Consider the following 26,663-nt stretch of genomic DNA (forward strand, 5'->3'; position numbering starts at 1 on the left):
GATTGTCATTGGATATTGTGGTTTTATCCAAATGTAGGTTATGTTTTTTTTCAAAATGGATGTAAGATCATACATAGGCTATTGTCATCTAAATTGTCAAAACACACCACTTATTCTTCTCACTAATATGACTGGGCATAAAGTACAAGGAACACTAGTGCTAGTTGTTTCACTTTAGTCCAGTAGGCTAAATGTCTAATTTGACAATATAATAAAGAGATAAATTTTGACAAATTTAAATAATAAACAACATATAAAATATTAATGTTCTGGCCAAAAATATGACAACTTGCCCCAATATATAAAAAATATTCTAAAATCTGAAAAGACCTGAAACTTTAAGTTGACTCTTGTCAGAATGTCAATGTGGTTTTATTCAGCTGTAGCAACAACAAAAGAAATGTATAGAAATTGTATTTTGGCAACTTGCCCTGGTACTAATATTTTAGTTGGTATCATCATGTCACTTTTTACTTGCTAGCATGGTAAAAACATTGTAACCATCCTTCAGCTGTGCCTCATACTGTTAGCCTGTTACAGTATATCCTCTTACATAATTCACCAAAACAAACGGACAACCTCCAGAAGAGTCTCCGTCCTCTTCTAAACACACTGGACACAGTCTGTGAAAGTGAAAGAAGTCTTGTGATGGTTGGGCGGGTCACGCGTAATTTTGGCTTGTTGTTTTGAAGGCCTCCGAGAGGAGAGGGGGTGAAAAGCGAGTCAAAGATGGCGGAAAGCGAAGGAGATGAGACTGCTCGGCCCGCTCCTCCGTCACTGCTCCCCACAGCGCCCCGCGTTAACGGGTCGGGGATGCTCGGTTCTGGTAGCCAGACCCCGACCTTGGTGACTTCGGGTCCGCGCGTGGTTCGGATAATAAAGTCAGAATCTGGATACGGATTCAACGTCCGCGGTCAAGTGAGTGAAGGCGGCCAACTGCGGAGCATTAACGGGGAGCTGTACGCTCCTCTCCAGCATGTAAGCGCCGTGCTACCCGGGGGTGCGGCGGACCGGGCCGGTATCGTGAAAGGAGACAGAATACTAGAGGTGTAAGTCTTTTATTTTGCACATTACTTCTCATTTTAACCTTGGAATAAGCTTTGCTCTACTGTCAATCTGTCTGACACACAGTCACTGGTGGCTTTGCGTTATTTTTACACATTAGCATTGGACTTGTTTAAGCTTTCGTGGCCGTGCATGCCAATACATCCCTGCTAATGCAATAAACAGATCGTTATTATGTAAGGCTTGAGCAGGTAACACGCACTGGAAGTTCTCAAACGCAAAACGGTTGTTGAGCAACAGGGTCATCATCGGCGTGTATTCAATTATTCGTGTGTGCTACTATATAGCCAGCGTATGTTTATGTGTCATAGAAATCCAGAAGAGTCGCTCATTCAGTGACTTGTTAATGCATGACAGTTTCATGATCACATGCTGTCAGTCATATTGATCTATTATCATCGATGCAGCTGATATATGTAGTTCTTGACAAGTTAGCATCCTAAATTGTGCTTGATCTGAGCGTTACAATCCTGGCCTGGGAGGTGCATATTATTGACCATTTTAAAAAGTGCTGTGGTCAACCGATAAGTGTTTTTAAAATGGCTAATACCTATTATTCTATTCTATGAGGTCGATATAATGCACATAAAGTAGCAAATAAGATTACATAAAACTAACAAATTTAAAGAAACACATATTTTACATCATATACGTGTGTGTGTTCAAATGTTTCAGCCGGTAAGTCACTTATGCTCACCAAAGCTGCATTTATTTGATAAAAAAATGCAGTGAAAACTGTAATATTGTGAAATATTATTACAATTTAAAATAAAAGTTTTCTATTTTAACATGTTTTAAACTGTCATATATTCTTGTGATGGCAACGGTAAATTTTCAGCGTCACATTATCCTTCAGAAATCATTCTAATATGCTGATTTGATGCCCAACATTTCTTACTATTATCAATCACTATTGAAAACAGTTGAGTTCCTTAATATTTGTATGCAAACTGTAATGCATCTTTTTTCAGGATTCTTCGATGAATAGCAAGATCTGAAAGAACAGCATTTATTTAAAATAGAAATCTTTTGTAACATTATAAACGTCTTTACTTTCACTTTTGATCAATTTAATGTGCCCTTGACTCCTTGAATAAAAGTATAAATTAATTTTTTTTTTAAATCTTACTGAACCCAAACTTTTAAAAAGTAATGCATATGCCAGCCTATTACGGTACATGTCAGCTGCCTTAATTAAGATGCATTGGCCAATATTACATATATCAGTATTATATTGGCTGCTGTGCTCTAGTTTTTAACACTAAAAACATGTTAACCGGCAATAATATTATGTAAAATATTTGAAAATGTGCACTGTTGACAAGGCTTTCAGTAAGTTTGACATTCGGCAGAAAGATCATCTTATTAATAAGCCAATGCTAATGATTTTTATTTCAAAATATTGACAGATGAATTGGCATTTTACTATATAATAGTATTTGTAACTACTGGTAAAATTAATTTTGATCGTTTACTGCAATGAGCAACCGTGTTAACATTGAGAACAGCTTTTAGAAAATATCTTCTTCCTTCGGTGAATATTTTACAGATCTGCTTTGCATGTTAATTCATAAGCTAGGTTATATAGCCTATGTATAGAGCCACGCCACTGGTCCTATTTGAAGGCGTGACAGGTAACATGATCCACATTATAAAACTGAGACGTATTGGGGTCACTGTTTTATCTTATGACAAAATCAGAAATTAAGGATTCAAGGGCCACAGAGTGTGGTGCTGTTCTTCACAATGTCAGTTTCAGTCAATAAACTCACATGCTGGTGGTGTGCTGCTGTCGGTTTCACTCAAACCACTTTTTTCAGACAGTCTATCTCTGTCTGAACTCATTGTGGCCATCTAAATTGTGTGTTTTAGATAAACTCCGGGCATGTGTACGTGTAAACAAAGAAATCATTCATGTAGGCTACTGCACACTAATGTCAGGAGACTATTTTTAAATAGAAATGATGCTAAACTCCTCTATAGTTATTTCTATCAGTCATTGTTCTCTTTAAAACGTCACATTTACTCAAAATGACGAACTGCTTCAGTAATGTATTCGATCTTGCTAATTTTATCCCACTAAAAAATGTCATGAAAGCATTTACCCCGGCCTGAAAGGAAGGAAATTCAAAAGGTTATTATTAGGGACATGAAGGTTGTTATCGGTCAAGTTTACTTTAACAAGTTCATTTAAACACATTTCTTTACCTCTAGTAAGTCGCTGGAAATGCTTGAGGAACGTCTTTAGGAACATGATAAATATTTTGGTTGGAGTGTTTTTTTAAGAACAGTTGTTAAGCAATGATGCTAAATAGTCTTTAAAATCAAATCAGCTTTGAAAACGTTTTTTAAAAAATTGGTTATTAAGGTCGTCAGACGTACTGGTTCTACCAAAAAGCAAAATTTGATGGCACCAGCATTTCCGCAGTACCAGTAGTATGAGTACACGGTGAATAGATGTTTGACCGCTGTCTGAGCACCGGTTGTTTTACCAAGTAGAACTGTTCCTGGATCAACATCATTTCAATAAACCAATCAAATTTGAGGGATAGTGTTTTAGTTAATATCAAATTTAGACTTACAACAAGGGTTAGGGGCTTATTTCCCTTTGATTTTAGGGATAATTATGGGTCGGGTTAGGTGTAGGGATTGGGATATGTTTTTGGACAGGAATGTTGTTCAAAATCACAGTGACCCTGTGCATCAGGTTTTTATTTATAGCGTTTTCTTGTTTTTTTTACACGCGTTGAGCATTGTAGCCAATCACAATCCACCCAAATCACCACTGTAAAAGAGCAATTGTTTTGTTCAATAATGAATCCTTATAACCGACAAAATGAAAACACAATGTAAATAAGAGATTCATTGTACAGTTTCTGGATTGACAACTGTATTTAAATGGGCGATTGGATCTAAACCGCGATGATTGACCATGATAACCAACGGACGAGACAAAACGGGACAAAATATTTTGAAGTTAGTTTTTAAATCAGCAGAAAATTGGTACCAATAATGTAAAATTTTACTAGTATTTGTATCAGCTGAAATGTTTGTAATAGAGCTAGACCGATATATCGGCAGGCCGATATTAGGCATTATCGGTATCGGCAGTTATAATGGCCGATAAATGAATATTTTGTATCATATTTTGATAATGTATATTTTAACAAAATTTGTGACTATCTTGTCCAGTTTTGCTGCTGTTAAATAAGCCGAGAATGAAGCGGAATTGGCTAGTAATTGTTACATTATGTTGTTACAGTGTAGTCCTTTTAACTTTTGACAATGTGACTGAAGTATTTCTTTAATAGCGCGTGACAGTTATAGCAATGAGACGTATCATCCCTCCTTGGCCTGTTATGTTGAAAATGTATGTTTTACAATTTGTTGCGCGTTTCTGAAATAATAATTAAGAAAAAATATCGGCCGATATATCGGAATATCTGATTTTAAAACCAATAAATATTTGTATCGGGCTCTAGTTTGTAATGTGCCAACCCTAGTTGTTATTGTGTTAATCAATGTGAATGTTCTCACATGCTAAGTCTGGACCCTTTTAAAGAATCTACTGGCCTTTTGTGATGAATATATGGGAACTGGAACTTTCAAGATGTTTTTTTTCTTTTTGTCTTGACTTTTTTTTTTTTTTTTTGAGAAATAATCCTAGTACGTAAAGGTTTCATTAGTCATTAGCCCAAGGCTGGTTTCCTGAGGAACTACTTTAAGGAAGAAGGAGTGGGTTCACAAACCAATGCTGAGTTTGTTTATGAGCTGAGCTGTTTTCCATTTACAGTCTTTGGTGAGCGTCGTCCCTGTCTTCACTTCAGTGATATAAACATGAATATGTTTAACAAGGAAAAGAAAATCAATATGGTATCTTCTTTAGAATTATAACAGTACTTCCGTCTGAAATGAGGAAGTATCAGGTAATCATTGCAGTCATGTGAATGTCATGTTACACAACAGTTTGTTCCCGTTTCAAACTCAATGTTCAGCATGTTCAAGTTTTCAAGTTTTCAAGCACGAGACATAGGCATAGATTTGAGGTATGGACAGTTGGCATTAGGATAAGTAAAGAGACCCCATTATAATCCCTATCAATATTTCTGGTGATTTAAAGTTATATCAGAGAACACAAGCACCATATGTTTCTGCGTTACGTATATATATTTTTGTTATAAAGGGAAAGTATTTATTTCCATTACTGGAGACACTGTCTTTGTTTATGCCACGGATGAATTTATTTTACTTATTTATTTTTTCCTATTGAGAATGTAAATTAACTATGCCAGAAGAGCCTTTTTTTATTTCCCTCCACTTTTAATATAATCAAATCACTAATGGATTTCGTTCTGTGGTTGTGTATAAAGCTGGTCTGTCTGCTTTGTCTACATTAATTTTTGCATGGCGTAATGATGAAATACACCTCCCCATCACTGTCTTCCTCCATCTGTCACCTGGTTTATGAATAAGTGATGGTGGTAATAATAATAATAAGTGATGGGGACAGGTGGCATCTGCTATATGTGTCATTGTTGGTGGGATCATGTTCATATGCAAACAATAATTCATAATTTAATGGAGAGATCCTGGTGATCCTCAACCTTTTATTAGCTGAAAAACAATATAAACCTCCAGCTGCAAAAAAAAAAAAAAACAGACTTCTTAAAAAAAAGACATCAGCAGTTCCCTACTTGAAATGTAAACCTCTGGGTTTCATTTCCATCAATTATGAAATGGCTTATTACACCAGTTTAAAGAGTATCTCAATGCTTAATGTAGATGACCAATTAAAACGTTTTGCTAAAGGGCTGATTTGCTTTCAAATCACAATTAAATGTTTAAAATAAAGGCAATTTTTGCTTTGTGTGGTCCAATGAGTTCTCTCAACACCAATGAGGTTTTGAATATTTACAGTACAGTGCCGTTCAAAAAGTTTGGGGTTTATTTTGACTTCATTTTTTTCTAGTTAGGAAAAGATGGTAAATGGACTGCATTTTTATAGCGCTTTTCATAGACCCAATTTGAAAAGTGGTTCCACCTGACCACTTTGACAATTGGTCAGGGGGAACCGGGGATTGAACCACCAACCTTTCGGTTTGTAGACAATCTACATGAACCACCGAGCCACTGCCGCCCGGCGCATTGAAAGATGCATTCAATTAATCAGAAGTGGCAGTAAAGACATTAATAATGTTACAAAAAATGTACATTTAAAGGAGAACTCCGGCGCAAAATAAACATTTGGTCTAATAAAACATCGGTACCTAGTCAACCGTTCTCTGAGGTTTGTTTTCATGATAATCGAATGTAAAGAGTTTATACCACTAACAAGGCTCAAAATAGCCCCACACTACCACAGTAACATAATGAGGGTCACTACATGCAAAACGAAGCATTGAGAACTGTGTAAGTGTACAGACGGTTTAAGAAGAAGATACTTTATAAAGACAGTTCACTTCGTGTATACAGACAGGAGCCACCTTAGAAAATAGTTTCGATAAGTCGATCCCCGAACGCCATTCATACCGTTCAGCGTGGTTCGACTTGTCGTGACTGTTTCCCAAAGATGGCTCCTGTCTCTATATTTGGCCAGACTCATCACAGAGTCTCACTCGTAGCCTAGACTTGTTGTTTAACCTCTTAACTGTCACACCCCCCTTTTTTTTTTTTAATAGACATGGAAATGCTCATTTCAAACTTAAATGGTTGTAATTCAAAAATGTTTTGGAATATAGATTATAGACGTAAGATTGGTCTCGTTTTAAAGAAGACATTTGGCACATTTTTCCCGAAGTGAAATAAATTAAGAAAGTGAAACAGAAAAAAAAAGTTATAGAAGTTTGAGTTTATAGAAATGTACAATGAAAAAAAAAATTATTCATATTTTATAGAAAATATATATTTTCAAAACCTGGGCTACTCTAAAACTGCAGAAAAATCAAAGCCAAAAATCGGAATAAATTGTGTTTCAAATTTTAGGTTGATATCTCAAAAAATAAGCTTTCAGTGAGATTTTGTTTGGGCACAGTACCAAACTTTTTCACTAAAGCACAACCAGACTCCATTACAGCCCATATTAGGGCGCCTCCATTTCCATATGTGTTTTGAGTGATATGAACCATTATTTTCACAAATTTCACACAATTTATGAAGTAGAAATCCTATTCAGAAGTAGTATGGGAAGTTTGGCAGATTTTGATATGAATTCAACCTCTAGGAATCACATACAAAGAACACGCATGAACGTTATAGCTTATTGCCATAACACAAATGGTGAATCTATTTTGTTTTTTTGTTTTTTTCGTAATATTTAAAACAAACTTTTTTTCTAAAATAATTGAATGGATGCTATCTTTTGAACTCTTGGCATGAAATCAAACTGAGGTTTCTAACTTTTTTTCATGATTTTTCATGTTCATTGCTATTTCAAAATAAAGGTCTGAACACTTTTTATGAGTATGAAAATATTCTTGTTGCAAATTGATAAATTACGGTGTAAATTATTTTGAAAATCAGTCACCAAATATGGAAACTAGAGATTGTAAGCTTTCAAATGATATATTGTCAATATTACTTAAGGTCTTTTCTAAGATATTATTGTTTTAAATATATAATGGCAAGCGTCCCACCTGTGGGACGGTGACAGTTAAGTGGTTTTAACCACTACTGCGCTGGTAAGCGTGGCCTCCTAGGGTAGCGAGGGGTAGCGTATTTCAGTGTTTTTACTGTATTTTTGGTCAAATATGCAGCCTTGGTGAGAGACTTCTTTCAAAAGCAGTAAAAAAAAAGATGAATCGGCCCCAAACCATCGTAATATTTCACCCCTGTAACATGACCCACTTTTTCCATTTCTCCTGCAGTAACCGGGTGAGCGTGGAGGGGGCGACGCACAAGCAGGTAGTGGATCTGATCCGGGCCGGAGAGAGGGAGCTGGTGTTGACCGTGCTCTCTGTCCCGGCACAGGAAGGGGACGGACTCGATGCCGGAGAAGAAAGTGCCGTGCAGCCCAGTTACGACTACAGCGACAAGCAGGCCGTCCCCATTTCAGTCCCCACGTACAAACATGTGGAACAGCACTCCGAGAAGTTTGTGGTGAGTTGCGCAGAAAAGCATAAGCGCTTTTTTCTTTTTGGCTGTTTAGTGCTAATAATCTTTGTTTCCTCCTGTCTTAGGTGTATAACGTGTACATGTCGGGCAGGCAGATGTGCTCGAAGCGTTACCGGGAGTTCGCAATACTTCATCAGAACCTGAAGAGAGAGTTTTCCAGCTACACTTTCCCAAAACTGCCAGGGAAGTGGCCCTTCTCTCTGTCTGAACAACAGCTGGACGCTCGCAGGAGAGGATTGGAGGAATACATGGAGAGAGGTGAGAGATTAAAGGAGTACTTCACTTTTAGAAAACTTTTGCTGATAATTTACTCACCCCCATGTCATCCAGGATGTCCACGTCTTTCTTTCTTCAGTCGAAAAGAAATTAAGGTTTTTGATGAAATATTCCAGGATTTTTCTCTTTATAATGAACTTTACTGGTTCAAATTACCGTTTCAGTGCAGCTTCAAAAGGCTTTAAACAACTCCAGACGATGAATAAGGGTTTGATCTAGCGAAACGATCGATAATTTCAAAAATAAAGAAGTTTTATAAGCACAAATGCTCGCCTTGCTCTGTTCTGTGATGAGCGTTCGTGACTCTCCTGTTCGAACAAAATGAACGAATCTTTTCGAGTCATTTCGTTCAATGAATGAACCAAATGACTCGAAAAAAAAGATTTGTTCATTTTGATGAACAAGTTCGAACAGGAGAGTCGAGCAAGGTGAGCATGTGAGCTTATAAAACTTAAACTTTTGTATTTATTTTTTAAATGAGCGATCGTTTCGCTAGATAAGACCCTTATTCATCGTCTGGAATCGTTTAAAGCCCTTTGAAGCTGCACTGAAGCGGTCATTTGGACCTTGAACCGTTTGAGTCCCAGTAAAGTGCATTATATGGAGAAAAATCCTGGAATGTTTTCATCAAAAACCTAAATTTCTTTTCGACTGAAGAAAGAAAGACATGGACATCTTGGATGACATGGGGGTGAGTAAATTATCAGCAAAAGTTTTTTTTAAAGTGAACTACACCTTTAAAGCCCGGTTTAACAGGCCTTAGTTCAGTTAGGATAACCAGATTCAGGACACACTCACTCTATAGAAAGTGCAAAAAGACGTTCTGCATCTTCTTGAGATAGGCTCTTTTAAAATTTCTGTTTTTTTCACAGTCCATTAAAAACTTGGCGCTTTGAAAATACAAGCTCTGAGGTGTTTTTCTTTCAGCGAGCCAAAAGAACACACACAAAAAAAAGTTCTTAAAAAAATATATATTCTTCTTAAGAATTTTTTCAAGAATTGAATTTTCTTAACTTCTTTCTCAAGACGATTTACGCGAATCTGGCCCCTGATTTGAAAGTCCTGATTTTATTGTCTTATTTTTTTTACTTCTATTACAGATGATTTATATTTGTTCAAGGATGTTTTTGTATTGTCATCTTTGCAGTAAGCCACCATTGGATGTGGTTTTGTACGGTTGCTCACAGATGCATGAGATATAAAACACACTTCTGCTGAGCTCTATATAAATATATATCCTGTCTCTCTCTCTGTCTCTCGACATCTTTCTCTTTTTAGTCTGCTCAGTGCGGATCATTGGTGAGAGTGACATTATGCAAGAATTCCTGTCTGAATCAAACGAGGTAAGCACGTGTGTGCAAAAATTGTAGATCTGTGTGGAAGTGGTTTTGCTCAAGGACTTTTTAACATGCGCTTCGTGTTACAGAACCACAACAGCATAACAGATGTCGAGTTACGGATAGCGCTGCCTGATAAAACTACAGCTTCAGTGAGAGTCCGAAAGAATAGCACCACTGACCAGGTTTACCAGGTAAAATGTCATATGTTCATGCAACACATGACTATGTAAAGGGGTCATTAAATCTAATTTTACTTGATATTTTCAAACCTAAAAGGTTATATGTTATATTATATGTTTGTTCAGAGCATTTGACTGCAAATTGTTTTGTGAACGAGGTTTCTCTTGAAACTTTTAGCCAGCTGTATTGGATGGATGTGACAGAAACTGCATCACAAACTGTTAGCAATTTCATAATGCTCTGTCTGTAAATGACACTTTTACATGGACGATGTTTTCAAAACTCTCGATCGGGGAGAGTTGCCGCTTGTAGTTTGAGGTGGAATTGAAAACATAGCCCTCAAAGTTGGACACTTTCACTTCCTGTAGTGACGCTTGCGTGGTGTTTACGAACTTAAACACTGACAAAGTCAATTAATACACAGACGTTTCAGATGTTTTCATGAAGCAACAGAAACGCTTTTCATGTACTGTTTAATACAGTGCCATCTGTACAAGAATAAAGTTTACATAAGCCTATACTACTTAAATACCATTAAATGGGGGCCAATTATATATTTTTTATCAGTTTAACTTTGATAAACATGACAATATAACATTATAGTTCGTTGCATGAAAAGCCAATCTTGAACTTGTATTTTGATGCCATACTTCACAGTGACGTGGCATCTGCGCTATCTCAAGTTGGACAAACTTTCTAACTGCAATGCACTGCTATAATTCAGACGTCCCTCAGTTTTGTGCAACGCTGCTTGAAGTCGAACACACCTACTAATTCTTATGCAGTGACGTTAGCCAATCATAACACTGGCTGTTTACTAGAGCCCGACCGATAAAGGATTTTGAAGGCCGATACCGATGCAAATATTTGGGGGTTTTAAAATCCGATATATCGGCCGATATTTTATTTATTTATTTATTTATTTATTTTAAACTGGACATGATAGTCACAAATTTTGTCATGCTTATTTGAGTTAAGAGAACTGATGGGGATGTTCTTTTAATTGTTATTTAAGCAATGTATGTCTCGTGACCAACTCAACGAGTGTTGCCAACAGGAACGGTGTAGAGTGCCCTCTGGTGGACAAACTATACAACTCCAACACTCATGACATGTTTCAAGCGTGTTTCGTCCGTTTTTATTTTATTTTTGAAATATTCATTTATCGGCCATTATAACTGCCGATACCGATAGTTTGGAAAATGCCTAATATCGGCCGATAAGATCGGTCTGCCGATATATCGGTCTGGCTCTACCGTTTACTGACGAACTCGTTAAAAGAGCCTAAAAACAGATCATTTGGGTTTAAAATATTTCTTTTGGCATTTATTTATTTATTTATTTTGTGCAAATAGTTAACCTCCCAAGGATAATTTTTAAAATATAAAAATTTCATGTCATGACCCCTTTAAATACCAACTCAATGACCTCAACAACAGCTCATCCTAGTCATAAACAAGTATCATTTTCCCTGCTTCAGGCTCTTGTCATGAAAGTTGGGATGGACAGCATGATGGCCAGTTACTTTGCTCTCTTCGAAGTTATTAACCACTCATTTGGTGAGTAATGGCTCTATTTTCCTTCCCGTTACTGTGTTCTGAGTTGACCTCTAACAGGAAGGGAAGAAAGCATTTAGATTTTCACTGACCTTGTTATGAAGTCAAAAGTAATTGCGCTTATGATTCATTTTAACAGTGATTAAACTGCGCTTCGTGATCTTTTCTTAATCAAACAAACAATGTTTTGCCCCAGCTGGCAAGCTCTGATAAGGTGCTACTGAGCTCATAAGGACTTTGGGCCTTGTTAATGAAATATGAACAGAACAAATTTCTGTGTAAATCCTTCGCAAAAGGATTGTTTGGTCACACTTTAGTTTGGGGAACACATGTACACTATTAACTATGACTTTTGCTTCCGTAAACTAATAATTTACAGTTATTCAATTGTTAGTTTCTGGTCCCATTGACATCCATAGTATATATTTTTTTCCTACTATGGAAGTCAATGGGACCAGAAACTGTCTGGTTACTGACATTCTTCTAAATATCAGAAAATCGGCTCAATGGATTCAAAAATGGTAAAACTCAACTGTTTAACTCTTGGGGAGTTGTAAAATGAGCCTATTTCCAAAAAACCGTTCAATTCCATGCCGATCCGACCCAGTCGGTATGGGTTTGGTTTCACTGTGGGGTTGATAACAGAACTTTTTGGAAATCGAACTCGTTCAGTCTGGTGGTGAAAACCTTTTTTTTTTTTTTTTTTTATCAAAATTCTTTGAATAAAAACAAAAGCATTTTTTTTTAAATAGAAGGGTTTTTTTATTTCTTCAAATTTCTTTTATTTTTGTTAGTTTATTTATATTTTAAAAAAATTTACTTGACCCTAAACTTTGAACAGTAGTGTACCTATGGCAGATTTGCAGTGTATATTACAATATTGAATTATTTTCCTCATATAGAGATATTAAAATTACCAAGAAACGCAAAAACTGTTTGCAATGTTTACTGAAAATCTCTCTCTTGTCCTCTTTTTCTGTTTTGTCACTTGCACTTATCTTCCTAAAGTCCGCAAATTGGCTCCTAATGAGTTTCCGCACAAGCTGTATGTTCAGAACTACACGTCAGCTGTCCCTGGGACGTGTCTCACGGTGCGCAAGTGGCTCTTCAGCACACAGGAAGAGGAACTGCTGCGGGACAACCCACTGGCCCTGCACTACTGCTTCCATCAGGTCGGTCCTGGTTATTGTCAAGTCTCTTATCGCAGAGATTAAGTCATTTATAGTGTCTCCAGATACTATAACATGGTCATTATGTCATCAATAAATATAAACACGTCGCACATTATGGGAAATGCGGACCATAAACCGTGCAAATGGACTTTGAACAGCTTGCAAGGTGTCAGGTTAATGCATAATCTAATACCACACATGCTTGCTTTGTTTTACCTTACATTTTATTCCGCATATTTGTATAGATCTTACTTGCTTATTGTAGAGTTAACAAAATTGCTGAAAAGGGGCGGGGCTACATAAACTCTATAGCTAAAGTCATTAATGACTTGCTTTTAAACGGTTCTCATATACTCATATCAGAGTTGTTCATCTCTTACATTCTGTGTTTTGGTCTCTTTTCTTCAGGCACAGGATGATGTGAAGAAGGGATTCATTAAAGCAGAGGATAAAGCGTACCAGCTCCAGAAACTAGCAGAACAGAGAAAGATGACAACGGTCTCTCATACTTTATCCGTCATAGATCACCAAACAGACTTTTTAATAGAACGCTTCATTTAAATGCCATTTATCTTTTCATTGAAACCCTGTCAATAACACGTCCAGGTCACTTGTCACCTTAAAAATCTAATTAAAAGTAATATTTTTAATGATAATAAAATCAAGCACATTTTGGGGGGCATTAAAAAAAAATTATTGTACTGTAACATTTAGTTTTCAATACCTTTCCATTACATTCAAATTCTTATAAGTGTAAGGCAAAAAAAATCATACTTTAAAATCATACAAAAATTAATATATGGCTCAAAGTGTTGTTATAGTATTATATACTATTAGTTTTCTATATTTTTATATCCTTCAGTTAAATTTAGTAATTCGTTTTTTTCCCCTATTATTTTGATTTTTAAATATTTACTAATAGTGATTTACTCATTTTAGCATTTTAACTTTTTTTCCCCCCCAAGGCAACATTTTTCATTTAAAGTTTTCTATGTAATATTTATATTTTATTTCAGCTTTGTTTCAATTAATGAAAAGTTTTTTTTTAATAACATTGGGTACTAAACATCAATTTTAATTTTGGAGTGAAATGTAACCTGGACACTTTTTTGTCGTTTTCTGGGATCTTTCTCTCGCAGTATCTGAGTCTTTTGCGCTCATGTGAGGGATATAACGAGCTGACTTTCCCTCACTGTCCATGTGACTCGCGGAGGAAAGGTCATGTGATCACGGCCATCAGCATGAAGCATTTCAAACTACACGCCTGCACTGAGGACGGCACTCTTGAGGTGAGAGAAAGATGCTCAGAGTGTACAGACATAACCTCCTAGAGGCGTAGAATTAGCCGTATGAGAACACGTTTGATTTGTAACACTTTATTTTTGACTCACAGAATCAGGTGATTGTGTTCGAATGGTCAGAGATGCAAAGATGGGACACAGATGAGGAGGGAATGGCCTTCTGCTTTGAATATGTGCGGGGAGAAAAGAAACCTCGTTGGGTCAAAATATTCACTCCTTATGTAAGTCACCCCAAAATGCTGAATTATGATTCTCAGATCATTTTGAACAGAAATGAGCCCTGGTTGAGTGTGTTTGCGTTCCCTTCTTTAGTTTAACTACATGCACGAGTGCTTTGAGAGGATTTTCTGTGAGCTCAAATGGAGGAAAGAGGTATTAATAACTTGCACACATTTCGGTTTTAAAATTCTCTGCTTTTTTTTGGCATTTGTTAATGAGTTTCTCTCTGATATGTTAAAGGTTGAAGAGGAGGCCTCAGACAAAGGCAATAAGAACTGTAGTAATAATGGTAAGAGAACCTTTTGCCCTCATTTTATCACTTAATGGGATTTTTTTTTTTTTCAATCATACTCATGTGATGATCATACTCGTACAGAAACCTAAAATACAGGTTCATACTCGCCACACTTACATTTTAGCATGAGGACAAAGTCACATGTCATGCGTGTGATGCTCATTTCAGCCAACAGTGCATGAAATGAACCCTGAACCTCCTTGGATGATCAAGGAATGGAAATGTATTCCTTTATTATGTAAAACAAAATGCAGGAACCATTGATTCCAGTGCACTGTAGGCTAGAATAGATTGGAAATACTCCAGCAAATGTGCTTTTCATTATTGAACACTGTTTTATTCATTGAGCAAATAAAATACTTGCACATTTCAGTTTTTATAAAATATTAAATAAATAATTTATTGTTTGATATTCATTGATTTAAAAAAAAAATAATGTAAAAATTAATTTTATAATTTTAAAATTTAGGCTATAATTATCATTTAAATGATAATGTTTAATATATCAAATAAATATACATGTGTTTGTGTGTGCGTGTTGAAATTCTTTAAAATTAACCAAAAATCATGCACCTTTTATATATATATATATATATATATATATATATATGAAGAGCTCTTTTCCAAAACGCTATAAATCCATTTCAATAGTTTTCAGGAAAACTAAATTTTTTACCTAGACCCACACATTTTGTGAATATTCAAATTATCCTGTTTAAATGTTTTATTGGTTCAGTCTGAACATTTTGAACAATAATTATTAAATCAAACAACAATATTGTTAATGATAATTTAAAAGTTAATTTTATTTTTTTCCAAAACGCTATAAATCGAAATAAACCTCAAACAAATAGTACCAATTTCAACATATGCATGAAAAAACGAATTATTAAAAATGATCAATATATGATAACGATATTCAAAAAAGGGATGGGCACCCCTCCAGCACATGCACACACACACACAGGCTACATAACATGTGAGCAAAGCGGAGCAGCATGACGCTTAAATATAAGTTAAAAAAACAAACAAAAAAAAAAATAAACATTTCACATTTGTTTTTAATAATATTACATTACTTATTTTTATTATTTCATCTATGTTGAGTAGACTATGAAAAGGGAACCGCATGAGATGAGTAAGATAGGATCAAAATTCAAAAGCTGCCCAATATCGGAAAATATTTGGAGTGCGTCAGACATGATTTTGACCACTTATTAAGTTTTGTTTTGTAGAAAGCTTGTAAATTTTGTTTCATATAAATTGTATCTTCATTTTAATAAATGTTTCATCGACAAATTGACTGGATTAATACATTAGAAGTAAATATCAGACAATATAATCAGGACACAGAGGCGCGCAGGTGAACCGGAGCGCGTCTCATAATATGAACCGAAACACCGCGATGCTTGCCTCACACAGGCCTGAGAACTAAGCTACAGAAAGCTTTAAATATCTACTTTTAAACAAAACAATTAAAAACTAAAATAAATTGGCAACTCTCTGCGTATGTAGGCTAATTCGAAGTATGCGTTTCTCTATGCGCGTTCACTGCGAAGATGGCGAGTAAGCATCATCAACTTTATCTTTGTTGCTGACACTGACAGAAAACACTAGTTTATTAATAAACAATTTAAATGTTTCATGCATAATCATTACTTTTGCCGGTTCTTTGTGGCAAGCTTTATGCATACGTTGAGATGCGGAATATGCAATTAAAAACGCTCATATGGTTTCTCTCCCATTTAATTAAATCAATATATGTGATTACTGATAATACAAATGGCTTAAATGATCTACTACTAGTCGACTAGAAAACTAGGACTCATTTTGAGGAATGAATGAACATAATAAACCTCTGTTCGGAGTGCCGCCGTGCTGGATTGTGTAGAGCGCTCATTGAATTTGAGGATTTATCGTGTTTAGGCTAAAAACAGGGCTGGTGCTTATCGCGGCTTGGGAAGAAACTGTATCTTGCAGTACATTTTAAACAAGGAAATATAGCGATTCGGCATGAAACGTTGATGGAGCAGTGAAAGGGTTCTGTCAGCAGCAGAATGACACGACAAACTCATTTTTTTTTTAAATGTCGTTTAACGCGTTTTGGAAAAGAGCTCTTCATATATATATATATATATATAAATAGTATATATATATATATATATATATATATATAAATATATGCGTGTGTGTGTGTATATATACACATATATATATATATATATATATATATACACATTTTTTTAGTGCTGTCAAATCAATTATTTGCGATTAATCGCATCTAACATAAAAGTTTGCGTATGTGTATATATACTGTACATACACATAAATTGTTTCACACTTTTATGTTAGATGTGATTAATCATGATTAATCGATTTGACCGCACTAGTCTTTAATTTTATACTGAACTTTACTAGATAAGGCGAGTAGAATTCATTGTCGTGAGCCCAAGTTTCCCCATTCTAGGCCATTGAAAATGACTGGTGTGTACCCTAACGGGAATGTAATTCTCCCCTTAAAAACACTAAATGTGATTTTAAATTTAGTGAACCTGTAAAAAAGAAAGCAGAATTTATAAATCAATTGGTATAGGGGATTTAAGATTTTTTTTAAAAGCTTTTCAAACCCTTTTAAATGTTTAGCAAATCGAATGAAACACTTCTGTATTGTAGATTACATCTCGCCGCTGGAGCAACAGAAGGGATGGCGCCACCTAGGGGGTGAGATTGCCACTTCCTAAAACCCCTCTCTAGACCCCTGTGGAATTATAAATTGCGCTGGATCATCACACATGAGCAGACCACCATAATGACCATGTTACCACGGCAACATCCCAGTGACACCATAACAACCATGTTTCCACGGAGACAAAAGTGTGCCTTTCAGATGCAGAGCTTTCCATGTGGCAACCACAGCAACGCAAAATGCCATTATCATGGTGAAGTAGAGGCTGCAGGGATGTTTCACCCCAGATCAAGAGCACCAATGGGTTCTGCTGTCATTTCATCTATAGATACTTTGAACTTGCTCAAGTACATGTAAAATACCACATAGGACGAGATCGAAAGATCTTCCACGTCATTGGTTTAGGAGACAAGCTATTCTTTAAGTCTACTGGCTGGATTTTGGAGAGCATTAGCTAAGGTAGAACTGAATCGGCACTGTTATCAGGGCAGCGTAGTAACAAATGACCACTTTGTGATTTGGAATGGCTGCCGCTATTACAGTTGTTTGACGAAACTATATATATATGGGAGGGGGACGTCATGCCTTAACAAAACGAAATAAGAATTTGTGTAGCAAGGTCACCATACAAACAATTAGTGTGGGATCTCTAAAATAATATTGTGATGGCATTATTGCTTGATTTTCCCAGTATTGCTGACTAAAATGAGCTCTTATTAATTTTATTTCAATTAAATGAGGAGTAAACAAGTCTGTAGGAGCAGTGACATGAGAAGTGTGTGTGTGTGATTCTGTAATTAATGACAGGATTGTTTATGAACTGGCATTATAGGGATTGTTTAACCAAAAATGAACATTCTGTCACCATTTACTCACCCTTAAGTTGTTCCAAACCTAACAACAGTCGATGGACCCCATTGATAAAATGAAAGTCAATGGGGCCCCACTATTTTTGCTTACTGACATTCTTCGAAATATCTTTGTGTGTGTGTGTGTGTGTGTGTGTTCAGCAGAAAAAAGAAATTCATACAGGTTTGGAACAACTTTGGGGTGAGTAAATGACGAAAAGACCGAATGTTCATTTCTGAGGCAACTATCCCTTTAAGGTTAAGTGTAGTTCGCACAAGCGACCTGTAGGGGGCCTCAGCATCAAACACAGTAGCAGCTGCGCTCAAGATAGCGTTTATTTCTGTGTTGGCCTCTGAGGGAACATCATCGAGCGAGTCCTCGTCAGAGTTTGTTTTTGTGTTATTTATTGTTCGAGACTGCAGAGGTTTTCCTCACAGAGAGACAGCACCACGTCGGACCCGACTGAGAATACTGTGGTGTTTAGTCCTCTCATGTGTTTCCTAGAATACGAACTTAGAAAGCAAAAGGCAACTAATTAGTCTCAAACTCGTGTGCAAATTCCCCATAGTGTGCTAGAATTTTTTTTCAAGCTTTTTCTCTTGTTGTAACCTTCTTCTTTTAATGCATAGTAGAGAACTAGAGCTTAAAAAATGGTATAGCAAAAAAATATATACCATAAAGGACCTTGGTTGCCCCCCTCATCACAGGACAAGGCACAGCTTAACATTTTCTTAACAGACATGCATGTTCAATGCAAGTCAGAAGCTTTCACCATTCCATTCCAGCACAATACTGTGATAAATGAGCTTATCCTCATCCAAATGCTTTAGCCACCTTGGCTACGATACCTTGATCAATAAGTGAGTTTGTATAGTGTGTGTGTGCTACATCAGATTGCTCTCTGGTTAGAGTAAAGGTTCCTATCACGACGGCACGGTAGCATCTGTGGTCTAAGCGTATTTACAAAAACTTGATTTGTCTTCAGTCTTGATTATTTCCATATTTGATTAGTTCATACAGTTTAACAATGTGAATGAAAAAAAAAAGTTCGACTTGTGTGTTTTACAGTCGTGTAATTTTGTCCTTTCGTCAGGAGTGCAGCAGGTGCGACACTTTGTATTGTCTGGAAAATGTCAAAAGTGTTCCGCCTTGTAATGTTCACCAGCGCTATACTATTAATTGTTTGGTCAGTGTTTCTTATTTCGTGTCAATATGCCGGGAGGGAAGATTATGAATGTACCAGAATGTATTTATAACATGGATGATTATTTGTTTGTTTTGTGTCATTAACTTGAATTTCAACCATTAAATAGCCTATCATCATAACTCTTCAGTTTTAAAACTTAAGACACTAACATACTCGTATCCTTCCACTGAGTGTTTTCTTAACTTTTGACCCACCTTGAAAGTATTAATCATGTTTTGAGTGTTTTCCCCAAAATTGGTAGGCCTATGTTGGGATGAATACTGTCAAGTTTAACGGCTATTTGTTTGTGTTCTGTGCTTCATCTGTAAATCTTACTGCTTGTGTGTAGTACTGACAGAGTCTTTGTAGCTTTTCTGACTGAAAACGTTAATTTATTTTTCTGCTGAATCGAGGGGATTGAAACGAGGCCTGTGCTGTGGTGGGTTCAGGAAGGGGCTTTGTATGACAAAAGATATAATGCATACGTGAAGGAGATAAACAGGCGTGCATTATTTCATGTAGCCTAGATAATGGCATAAATTAACAATAACCGGATATACAATAGTTTTATATCTGAAATGTGTGAGGGTTAAACTAACCAGAGTTATAAAAAAAAAATTAAACTTTGAGAAACATCATGTAGGTTGAAACATTGTAACATACTATTTTAAATAAAATGACCTATTGGGAAAAAAAAAACATTATTTATTGTTTGATTTCTCTTAAATGTGCAGGCCTTTTTTGCAACATGACTGATATCACTTAGCAGGTTAATGTGGATGTCTCATGTGACATTCCTAATGCATCCTAAGTAACCAAACTGCATTAAAGGTACACTATATGGGCTAACTTTTTTGTTTGTTTAAAAATCATATCAAAATGAGTCAATACTTCTTCCAAACGTGTTTTTTGTCTTACACTAAGATAGTACAAGTCTATTTGATGTGATTTTTACATCTGGAAGACATTTTTAAGAGTGTTTGCTCATCTGCAATACGTCTATAGGACGTTTCCTGTCAGATGTCTAATAGACGTTTAGAAGATGTCAGTTTAACATGCATTCTAGACAAACGTCCTAAACGTCCTATAGAAGTAATGCAGATGAGCAAACACTCTTAAAAATACGTCTTCCACATGTAAATATCACTTCAAATAGACTTGTGTTATCTGGGAAGTGCATCGACGGGTGAGTTGAAACTCATTATAATATGCAAAACTGTTATCCACTCACAGCAGTGGGCGTTTACTTCCAAGTCTTCAGTGCGAGACGCCCATAAAAACCCAGCGTTTTTCAGGTAGGCTCAAAACTAGGTAACAAAATAGCCCATTACTTATTCATTTGGATGTTTTTGAATGCAAAAACCAAGCGAACATCTTAAGTTGACCTCAGACAACAATATAATAAAATTTAAAAAGCCAGCAGTGCTGTAGTCGAGACCACCTCACTCGAGTCCGAGTCGACACCGAGACCAGAGAGAGTCGATTCCAAATCAAGACCGAGTCCATAGAGAGTCGAGTCCGAGTCGAGTCCGAGACTAGAGACGGTCGAGTCCGAGTCGAGACCGAGACCAGTGAGGGTTGATTACCTAATTTACTTTTATTTACTTAGAGAAATCCTTTTTTTTTTTTTTTTTTACTGAATTTACTTAGAGTTTAAAAAATATGATCAGTTTAGGGTAAAAAGGCCACATAGTAGGTGGTGTTAAAAGTAATTTTATTACAATTTTTCATGCGCAGTTGCGCACTAGAAAATCACCAATCACTGGGCGTGTCAATCAATTTAAAGAAATATTTTATTAACATACATTAATAATCATGAAAAATATTTTTAATTGAACTCGAGTGGACTCGGGAATAAGTCAGAGTCCTAAAAAAAAAATGTTCGAGTACGAGTCAATTCCGAGTCCAAATGGACACGAGTCCATGACAAGACCAAGACCATTAAAATATGGTCTCGAGACCGAGTCCGAGACGAGTCCGAGTCTTGAGTACTACAACACTGAAAGCCAGTTCATGTCCCTTTAATGAACCCCACAAAGAATAGTATATCGTTTTTAAACAGTACTCGGAGATGCCGTTCTTGGCATGTACTGTTATGCAGAACTCTGCAATTAACGTAGATTTCGCATTGGTTATAAATTATTGTTGACTCAATATTAAACTGCCATTTTAGAGTAGGATCTGTTTGTTGTCAGGAAATTGGTAGCATCTATTACAGCGTGGACTCGGGTGATAACTCTCAGTAATAGTGAGACATTACCTGATCCCTGCGCTATTTCAGAACATGTCCAAGTGGCCAGCAATCGTATGCCCCGATAGGGCCTACCCTTATTTAAATTGACTATTTTCTATTTATATATTTTAGATTTTTTTTTATATTCCTGTCTCTGATCAAAGCTGAATTTTCAACATCATTAGTCCAGTCTTCAGTGTCACAAAATCCTACAGAAAACATTAATTATTATCAATGTTGATTTTTTTCAGGATTTTTTGATGAATAGAAGTTCAAAAGAACAGGATTTATTTGAAATATAATCTAAGTCATTTTATTGAACGCTGTGCTGGAATTTATTTTCAAGGAAGTAATGTGTCTAATATGTATCAGTAATGTATTCGGCTAGTTAGCTTGAGATTCTTTCCATCTAAACTGGTTATATCACTTAAGTCTAGTACATCCGCACAGTCCGCAGAGCCGAAGCACGACCAAAACAATGTTCTTACGCGAGAAGTATGCAGCTTCATTTTTTAACATCGCGAGGGACAAAAGGCCATTGCAGATGCTTAGTTTTGTGCTCAGTAATACATTTTATTTTTGGATCATTGTCCTGTGGGAAGATCCAAACATGGCCCATTATAAGATTTCTATCAGAGGTTGTCATGTTTTGATTTTTTTTTTTATTATTATTATTTTTTTTTTATCTGTTGGTATCTGGAGGCTTTCAACTCTTTTAATTAAATAAAAGGTTCGATTTTTGCATTTCTTTTTTAAATAAAATATCAAAAGGATAAACAATGAAGATTTATTTTTTACAGCCATCTTTGATCAAATTTACCAAGGGGGCAAATAATTCTGACCAGTACTGTAGGTTGGCTCGAATATAATGAAAAAAAAGTTTAGAAACAGTTTACTATTATCATCTCGACAAAACTTGGAAGACTTAAAAACAGAAAAGGATTATCGTAAGGTATGTCAAACTGATTTGTTATTTAAAGGGATAGTGAAAATGATGTTATCACCCCCATGTCGTTCCGAAAATGTGAATAAAAGCCTAAGTAAAATGTGTTCAGCGTATAAAGTGATCATGTCTCTTCATTTATTTCGGACTAAATCGCTCGCTTCATATGGATTAGTATTATGATCTTTGAACTATTTGAAACATCAAAAGTGGTAGTTGCATAGCTGTCAATCAGATTTCATCAAAAATATCAAAAAACCCTATGGGTTTGAAACGGCATGAAGATGAGTAATAAATGACCGAATTTTCATTTTTGGCTTATACGCTTCACACTGTACCCTCTCAAAGATGTTTTTTGAAATCAGATGGCCTGAGAATATTAGAATGTTTCAAGACAACCTGACCACCTTAGATGATTATTTAAAATAAATATGATGAAACCATGAAAGAAAGCAGAAATTATCCGGTATTCATAATAAGAATAAATCTCGTTCCTTTGATCCTGCTGTAGAATTGCCTCTGGAATTAAATAGTACCAACTTGAACCATATCTCTCATACGCAACCACTCGGGAAATAATTTGCCTCAAGCCAGCTAAATACTTAAATGAATTTCATTTATTTACTAACTCAAGGACTCCGGGGATTTCACAAGAGAATTAGCCACATATAAACTAAAGCACAAGCCTGCTGAATGACAAATTAAGCCGAGGCTTCAGCTAGCAGATTTATTTTCAGTCATAAATTTCAGATTTGAGCTGATAAAGCACAGAAGCTATGATTCACGAAATTAACTGGATATTTAACCCTGATACGTCAGTCATGAAGCAAGCCACCAAAAACAACTTTAAGATCTAAAATTAAATTCTAATTCAAAATATCATTAAACTATACTAGTACAGTCAAATTGAATTCTATGGTTTTATGTAAGAACATAAAAAAATCATCTGGTCCTTTTTGCCGTCTTAAAATTAGTTAAATTCACCCTCAGATGAAGAACAACACATAATACACTGTCATTATATATTTAACCAAAACTAGCACAAAATATAGAAGCCTTTGGTGACAAAGTCACCCTTACTTACATACTTAACATCAAGAGCAGTCATACACCGCTAATCAAATGTCTTCACCACTGATAACCTCTATAAAAGCATAAGTGTTGTCAGTTTGCGGGTGTGTTGTTAACACACTGCCAAGGAGAAAAAACATAAGCAATGACCTTAGAGAAGCAATTGTTGCTGTCCATCAATCTGAGAAGGGTTTAACGACCATTTCCAAACAATTTGAACACGGAAAATTATTCAAAAGTGGAAAACATTCAAGACAGTTGCAAATCTTCACAGCAGTGGACGTCCCAGGAAAATCACCACAAGGTCAGAACGTGCAATGCTTAAGATATCATTGCCCTTCACAAACAAGGAACAGCATGTTCCTAAAGACACTGACAATGGAAGTTTGCAAGTTCAAAGTTAAAGGAACAGTGGTTACACTACCTGGATGGTGCAGAACATGAAGCTATGAATGGCTGCAACCAGATTTCTGAGAAGGCAGGTTCAGAAAATCTCTCGAGTGACTGGAAAAGACCTGCGGCAAGACTTGGTGGCAAGTGGTGTACTAAACGCATGCAGTTTCCAGGCCAGAACTCCAAGACATACACCAGGGGTGCCCAAACCTGTCCTACACAGTTTATCTCCAACCCTAATCAAACACACCTGAAGCAACCAATTAAGGTCTTCAGGGTCACTTGAAAATTAAAGGCAGGTGTGTTTGATTAAGGTTGGAAATGAACTGTGCAGGACAGTCGATTGGCAGGAGCAGGGTTGGGCACCCCGACGTACACCATTACTAACCCAAAAGCACATGACAAGTGCTCAAAATCATATAAATGAGCCACAGAAGTTTTGGGATTCAGTTGATTCAGAACTTCTAGAACTTCCTATGGATCAGCGGTATGTCTGAGGAATACTGAAAAGAACGCTCTGCCAACAGTTAAAGGATTAGTTCACTTTTGAAAAAAACTTTTGCTGATAATTTACTCACCCCCATGTCATCCAAGATGTCCATGTCTTTCTTTCCTCAGTCGAAAAGAAATTTAGGTTTTTGATGAAAACATTCCAGGATTTTTCTCCATATAATGGACTTCAATGGGAACCGGATGGTTCAAGTATCAAAAGATGGTTAAAAACTGTTTCAGATGCAGCTTCAAATGTCTTTAAACAATATCAGACGATGAATAAGGGTCTTATCTTGCGAAACGATCGGTTATTTCAAAACTTATTCCAAAAATGTAACTTTTATAAGGACAAATGCTAGCCTTGCTATATTCTGTGAGGCGCGTTTGCAACGTCACGTAATACGTAATTACGTTCAAAAGGTCACGGGCGACGTAGCCGAAAGTACAGAGTCAGTGTTTACAAGTTGAACGCATAGGTTGAACGTGCAAACTAGCTCAAACACGTTTACAAAAAAAGGAATTAAAAGGAAAAACAACGATGTCGGACGATTTTGATTCTGTACTTCCGGCTACGTCGCCCGTGACCTTTTGAACGTAATTACGTACTACGTGACGTTACAAACGCGCCTCAGAGAACATAGCAAGGCTAGCATTTGTCCTTATAAAAGTTACATTTTTGGAATAAGTTTTGAAATAACCGATCGTTTTGCATGATAAGACCCTTATTCATCTTCTGGTGTCGTTTAAAGACATTTGAAGCTGCATCTGAAACTGTTATTAACCGTCTTTTGATACTTGAACCATCCGGTTCCCATTGAAGTCCATTATATGGAGAAAAATCCTGGAATGCTTTCATCAAAAACCTAAATTTCTTTTCGACTGAGGAAAGAAAGACATGGACATCTTGGATGACATGGCTGTGAGTAAATTATCAGCAAAAGTTTTTTCAAAAGTGAACTAATCCTTTAACCATGGTGGGGCTCGGTGATCCTCAGGGGCTGCTTTGCATCCTCTGGCACTGGAAACCTGCAGCGTGTGGAAGGATCAGGAAATTCTAGAAGAAAACGTTATGCCATCATCAGTGAGGAAGCTGAAGCTTTGGCAACATTGGACCTTCCAACAGGATAATGATCCCAATCATACCTCAAATTCCACCAAGGCTTGGTTGCAGAAGAAGTCCTGAAAGATTCTTCAGTCCCCTGACTTGAACCCCATAGAAAATCTCTGGTGGGTTTTAAAGAAGGTGTTTGCAGCAAGCAAACCCAAGAATATTGCTGAACTGGAGGCCATTGCTCATGAGGAATGGGTTAAGATTCCTCAGAAACGCTGCCAGAAGCTGGTGTCTGGTTATACATCTCGTTTGCCGAAGGCCATAACAGAAAAAGGGTGCTCTACTAAGTATTGAAGATTCTTGCCATGCTTGCCAAGGGGTTGAACGATTCTAAGACTGCACAAGTCGTTAAAAGGTGCAGTTTCAGTTGAATTTGGGCGAACCAAATTTGGGGGAAACATTTGTTGTGTTGAGCTATTTCAATTACAACTGTATAAAGCAGTGTTGTAGTACTCAAGACTCGGACTCGTCTCGGTCTCGAGACCATATTTTAATGGTCTTGGTCTTGTCATGGACTCGTGTGCATTTGGACTCGGAATTGACTCGTACTCGAACATTTTTTTTTTAGGACTCGGACTTATTCCCGAGTCCACTCGAGTTCAATTCAAAATATTTTTCATGATTATTAATGTATGTTAATAAAATATTTCTTTAAATTGATTGACACGCCCAGTGATTGGTGATTTTCTAGTGCACAACTGCGCATGACAAATTGTAATAAAATTACTTTTAACACCACCTACTATGTGGCCTTTTTACCCTAAACTGATCATATTTTTTAAACTCTAAGTAAATTCAGTAAAAATAAAGGATTTCTCTAAGTAAATAAAAGTAAATTAGGTAATCAACCCTCACTGGTCTCTGGTCTCGGACTCGACTCTCTATGGACTCGGTCTTGACTCGGACTCGACTCTCTCTGGTCTCGGTTTCGACTCGGACTTGAGTGAGGTGGTCTCGACTACAACACTGGTATAAAGTTTATTGACAATATAGTCAGTCACAGTGATACTAGTATGGAGTAAATAGCTGCATCTTCAGCATTACATGACTTTTTACACTGTAACCCATGGTCTGCACATAAACATAGGCGCTTAAAAGTTTTAGCACGCTCCGCCCTCTATTTACATACATAATTACATCATCATAAAAGCACTGTAAAGCTTAGAGGGATCGAGAATGTAATAA

The 26,663-nt window shown here is 36.4% G+C and overlaps 2 protein-coding genes across 2 annotated transcripts in view; one reads left to right on the forward strand and one right to left on the reverse strand.

The window, feature by feature from the left end:
- Positions 1 to 26,663, reverse strand: part of trim46b (tripartite motif containing 46b) — a 50,632-nt gene that overhangs the window by 17,522 nt on the left and 6,447 nt on the right. The window lies entirely within an intron of this gene.
- Positions 607 to 17,257, forward strand: snx27a (sorting nexin 27a). The gene is made up of 13 exons (XM_039678604.2): positions 607 to 1,049; positions 7,929 to 8,160; positions 8,241 to 8,433; positions 9,730 to 9,794; positions 9,878 to 9,982; positions 11,452 to 11,530; positions 12,536 to 12,699; positions 13,108 to 13,197; positions 13,839 to 13,988; positions 14,093 to 14,221; positions 14,313 to 14,372; positions 14,460 to 14,508; positions 17,188 to 17,257. Exons 1-13 carry the CDS (start codon positions 730 to 732, stop codon positions 17,253 to 17,255), a joined length of 1,704 nt encoding a protein of 567 aa, XP_039534538.1. The 5' UTR covers positions 607 to 729; the 3' UTR covers positions 17,256 to 17,257.

The sequence above is a fragment of the Pimephales promelas genome, chromosome 18 (assembly GCF_988280905.1).
Source record: "Pimephales promelas chromosome 18, fPimPro1.hap1.1, whole genome shotgun sequence".
NCBI lineage: Eukaryota > Metazoa > Chordata > Actinopteri > Cypriniformes > Leuciscidae > Pimephales > Pimephales promelas.